The sequence below is a fragment of the Chiloscyllium plagiosum genome, chromosome 30, assembly GCF_004010195.1.
Source record: "Chiloscyllium plagiosum isolate BGI_BamShark_2017 chromosome 30, ASM401019v2, whole genome shotgun sequence".
Classification (NCBI taxonomy): domain Eukaryota; kingdom Metazoa; phylum Chordata; class Chondrichthyes; order Orectolobiformes; family Hemiscylliidae; genus Chiloscyllium; species Chiloscyllium plagiosum.
Genome location: NC_057739.1, coordinates 41,472,668 through 41,478,207, shown reverse-complemented (window position 1 = coordinate 41,478,207; position 5,540 = coordinate 41,472,668). Strand labels below are relative to the sequence as shown.

Here is a 5,540-nt window from a genome sequence, read left to right as displayed (position 1 = left end):
GTTTGGAGGGATATGGGCCGGGTGCTGGTAGGTGGGACTAGATTGGGTTGCGATGGATGGGTTGGACCGAAGGGAGTGTTTCTGAGCTGTACATCTCTATTACTCTATGACTCTAATTCCTGTTTTCCCACCCCATCCTCACTTCCTCGATTGACAATATAGACTCTGCTTAGGATCCAGTTTTATAGACTGTAGAATGCACGGGCTAGAAGCAGGCTGTTTGGTCCATCTGGTTTTTGCCAGATTTCTACACTCTGTATGAAACTCTTCCCACTCTGCATTATTTCTCACTGTCCTACAATTTATTTCATTTTCAACACTTAGCCACTATAGTGATTGTCATGAGGTCAACCAGTTGGACCTCATAGAATATGGGTTCCCTGATTGGGGCTGTTAATCGTATCCATTCAGGGAGCCCTGGCTGATGGATATAAACAGGAGTGTCAGAGGTTCTGTTTACTCTGAGAGCTAGCTTTGAGGGAGCTGGATCCGTATCAAGGACTACCCCCTTGTAAATGAAGGATGATTTGGCGACAGGATACCAGCCTCTGTGGAATTATTTTAGATACTTCCCCCTCAAGGGCATTCTCTGTTATTTGCCTCAGATTGTGGTAGTAACTTGCACATTCTCCACATTCTCTTGGATAAAGAGAGTCTTACCTGAATTTCTACCCTGGATTTATGAGTGACCAGCATAAATTTTGGCAGGAGCGATAAGCAAATTCTGGAAAGATGAGGCTTGGCGCAACATAAAGCCTTATCAATGCATTGATATTCAAGGTAAAGAATAAATAATAAAAATGACCATTAATATGCACATGGAGTAAAGCTAAGCAATTAAAATACATTTTTTGCTTAAGATTCAGAACTTGAGGCAAACTGAGCCCTGGGTTCTAATCACCATGGACCCAGACCAAGTTTAAAAAGTTGGGTTTAATGATCACTGATTCTGCATTTGCCTCTGGTGATCTGCATTGCCAGGATTTAGATGAAATTTGGATCAAAAGTGGATTTCTTTTAATCCTGGGTTGCCCTCTTCTTCCATCCTGCTTTGTTGGATAGGTTTCTAGGGAGGGAAGAAGAGGGATGTGTGCAAACTTGCATGCGGCATTCCCTCTCTATCTCTCTCTGCTTACATAGATTCATTCCCTCATGCCTGCAAAAGAGCCTGAAGACCCTGCATCAGATGTGTGACAGTATCATAGAGCTGCTCAGTGGGCATAAATAGCACAGCATGGGTGGAGTTAAGCACCATGTGAATGTTAGAAACACTGGGAGAGAAGCATATGGAGTAGACTGACTAGCCATGGAGTTCATGGGATCGTCTTTCAATAATATAACGGTAAGTTCAGAGCCTGTGTACTTTCAAGTGCCGTGTATTGCAGTGTTTAATCATAATATTTAATAAACAATGTTTTAAACCAGCCCAAGCTTGAAGACAGTTCCTGACCTTCTCTCCTTGTCCAGTCTGCCTTGAACCTGAAACCACATGACAAAAGACCAGCCACAGACTCCCTGGCTCCTCTTCTCACTCAGACTCACTCCCATCAATTCACTGCCCCTCTCCCACTTAGACTAGCTCAGTCACTCACGCACTGAGGAGGAATCCAGGACAGCAGTGAAGGAACAAATACGTGCTTCCTCCCTCCACCTTGTTTGTTAATCCAGCTGCTCCAGGCTGGTGTACATTGTTGCTGGGGCTCTGGTTCTCAGTGGCTGGCCCCCAGGCCATACTCTGAACAAGCTAGTTATAACCGCTCAGGTCTGGGACTATTCTTAACAACCTCTTTTGGTACTTTCTCCAGTACTTATTTTTGTAATATAAGGAATACAACTGTGCGCAGCATACCATGTACTGGAGTCAGGGTGCAATACAAAGTTAACAGAAAAGGTTTTGTGGAAATCTCACCAAAGCATTCTTACTTTATTATGTCCAGGTAGTCAGCTATTTGATTACTAGATGCACCACTCTCTGCCCCATTCTGACGACACTTCTGCACCTGCAGCCGGGTATCAATCATGAGCTGGAATCTCAGTTTATTTCCACACACTGCACTCCACCCATCCACTCTGCAGTCAGGCAGCAAGCGTTGTTTGTTAAATCAGAGTCTGTAGCAAGTAGAACCTCTGAGCAGTCTGTGTAGAAAAGCATGGAGGTTTCTCCAGCACACTGCTCTTGGTCGAGGACAGTAACAGTGCCAATTATGTGTAGGGTTTTGTTTGGGGGTCTTGTGGGCAAACTCATCACAAGTTACCTTTAATTCAGCTGCTTATTAAGAAATCTCACAGACAATCAAATACTGAAACAATAATTTAAATTTTATTGCATGTAGCAACAATGTAAGATCCCTCAAATAAGCAAGTTAAGTCTCTCAACCCAACTTGGTTATTACCCAATTAATGATGGAATCTGGTCACAACTTCACCTAGACAATGTCTGTCTCTGGAAGTACCCTGGGTTCAATCCTTATACAATGTTGGTCTTTGAACTTCTGCTCCTGACTTTTTCTGCTGTTGCATTCTTATGCGGGTTTCTATTTTTCAAGTTTGTGATGTGACATTATTGATGATTCAATTGATTCTTTCATCCCCAACATTGATACTTGGTAGTGTGGATGAGCAGAGGGATCTTGGTGTCCATGTACACAAATCTTTGAAAGTTGCCACCCAGGTAAATAGTGCGGTGAAGAAGGCATATGGCGTACTGGCTTTTATTGGTAGAGGAATTGAGTTCCGGAGTACTGAGGTCATGTTGCAGTTGTATAAGACTCTGGTGCGGCCGCATCTGGAGTATTGTGTGCAGTTTTGGTCGCTATACGATAGGAAGGAAGTGGAGGCACTGGAACGGGTGCAGAGGAGGTTTACCAGGATGTTGCCTGGTATGGTAGAAAGATCGTATGAGGAAAGGCTGAGGCACTTGGGGTTGTTTTCATTGGAGAAAAGAAGGTTTAGGGGTGACTTGATAGAGGTGTACAAGATGATTACGGGTTTAGATAGGGTCGACAGTGAGAATCTTTTCCCACGTATGGAGTCAGCTATTACAAGGGGGCATAGCTTTAAATTAAGGGGAGGTAGGTATAGGACAGTTCTATGTTCTATGATTACATTTCTAGGGAACTCAGTCTGTGACTTGTCTTCTTATCAGAAGAAGCTCCCCTGTTTCCTTGTTACATTTGGGGGTAGCTGTCTGTTTACAACACAGCAGAGCAGTCTTCATTCTTTGTGGCAATAAAGTATCCAGTTGATCAAGAAGGTGTCAAAGTGGTTTTGGTTAAGTAATCTCACCAAGACAAGGCAAATCACTTTCACTGTCTGTGTAACAGCTTGTCTTTATCCCTTTTGTCTCGAGAAACATTATTCCAGAAAGTTTTTGCTGCTTCTCTTTTGTTTATTTTTTGTTGATTCCTTCAAACTATGAACAGTAATTAAGATTGTGAAGTTTACATTGTCACAGGGGTGGGGAGAAAGATGGCAGGGCGGGGCGGGGGGATATTGGGATGGGTGTGGGGGGCAAGGAAGGTGGGATGTTGGTGTTAAAATTACCCTGTCCTCTCTATTCTGGCCAGGACTCATGCCACTGTATGAAGTCTCCATAATAACTTCCTTCCTTCTTGCTGAAGGGTTGGCGTTAGGCAGATCCCGAGGTCCTCACTCATCCTGCGCAGGTGCAGACGCTGATGAACGCAGGAAACATCAGGAAGCCCTTGTAGCCTTTGCTGTATCTATGACAGAGTTGCTGGGAGACCAAGATGCCAAGATGCTGTGCTGTCCTCTGTTTGTGAAAAAACCTTGTCAGTGTCTGCAGAACTACATCAAAAAGACAGGTTGGAACATGCATGAAAAACTTTTCCCCTCCAATCATAAAAGAAATGCTGAAATTAACTCTATCCCTAGTTATAATCAGTCCACCATTGGCCACTATACCTTCTTGAATCCTAAGTTCAGGAATCCCTCCAGAAACCTCTCTCCCTCTCTCTTCTTTCAAGACAATCCTTTAAGACCTTTGAATAAAGGCAGAACATAGTGGATGCTGGAAATCTGATAGAAAATGGAAAATATTGGAGAAACTCAGCAGGTCATCTGGCAGCATCTGTGGAGAGAGAAAGAGAGTTAACATTAACAGCAGTTTAAAAGAACGGGACTCGAAGCATTAACTCTGTTTCTGTCTCCACGGGTGCTGCCAGACCTGCTGAGCTTTTCCTGTTTTGGTTTCTGTTTCTGTTTGTGTCCTTTCAAGCCCTTTAACCAAACGTTTGGCCATATGTCCAAAAATCTAAATATTACATGTTCTTTTATAAATGCTTCTTGCAATGTTTTATCATATTAAAAGATGCTGTATAAATGCAAGATATTGTGTATAGAAGCAGAAATATAACAGTGACTGAAGTTGTTGGTCAGTATTCTAGATTGCTAAGAAACTGTATGTTCTTTCCTTTCACCCACTCTTGATGGTACAATTCCTGCTCTGTCCCAGCTCTTGTTTATATCAGTTTGGACAATGAGTATAGCCTACTCCAAATTAGTTTGAAAACACCTGATCTTGGAAGCTAAGCAGCCTCAGACTTGGAGAGGAATGGGATGGGAGTATTGTGTACGGTAGGTTTTCAATAAACATCTTAGGAGGTTCATCAGGTGCCAAGTCGCGGGTAGTTTTTGTGGCCTGGTGAAGCTATTTTAGCATTTATGTTGATTGTTTCATTTCCAGCCCCTGTTTCGTGTCTTAAAGGGGCTGCTTTTACATTTTTGGCTGCACCTCAGCTCCAGGCTCCTAATGTATGGGCATCCAATGTGGAGAGAGACAGGCAGATCAGAGGACAAACCTGTGGATCTACTTTTGGGCCTGACTAAGGTGACCATTGACAGGCAAAACAATGGCCTTGAATGGGCAGGTTGTAATGCCTAACCATCTGCCCCTTTTCTGTGTTGTGTCCACGCATGTGTCTGTGGAGAGGGAGCATATAGACTCCATAAGCCTTTATGGACCAGTGGGCCCCACAGAGGGCTCGAGTGCGTCATCACCTCTGGTAATTATATCTTGATAAATTTCTGGTTGTAAGTTCCTGTAGCTTGGTTACAGTGCCCCACTAGGGGCTGTCTAAACATTCTTGTTCATTCAAGAGCGTTGACAGTGAGTGTCAACAGGACAGATATCTGATTGGAATGTCAGTTGTAACTGAGTGGGACTACACTCTCACCTCGGAGGTAGAAGATTGTTGCTTCACAGTGAATTAAGCACAAATACTAAGGTGACTGGTGAAGTACTGAGGGGTGAAAATGTGTTGCTGGAAAAGCACAGCAGGTCAGGCAGCATCCAAGGAACAGGAGAATCGATGTTTCAGACATGAGCCCTTCTTCAGGAATGAGGAAAGTGTGTCCAGTTGGCTAAGATAAAAGGTAGGGAGGAGGGACTTGGGGGAGGGGCGTTGGAAATGTGATAGGTGGAAGGAGGTCAAGGTGAGAGTGATAGGCTGGAGTGGGGGTGGGGGAGGAGAGGTCAGGAAGAAGATTGCAGGTTAGGAAGGTGGTGCTGAGTTCGAGGG

General features: G+C 43.9%; 1 protein-coding gene across 1 annotated transcript in view; it reads left to right on the top strand.

Moving 5' to 3' along the window:
• LOC122564953 overlaps nt 1-5,540 on the top strand; it is a 43,114-nt gene that overhangs the window by 6,335 nt on the left and 31,239 nt on the right. Inside the window, exon 3 of the mRNA XM_043720503.1 lies at nt 3,621-3,824. Coding sequence (XP_043576438.1) covers nt 3,621-3,824 — 204 coding nt within the window. The remainder of the gene's footprint in view (nt 1-3,620; nt 3,825-5,540) is intronic.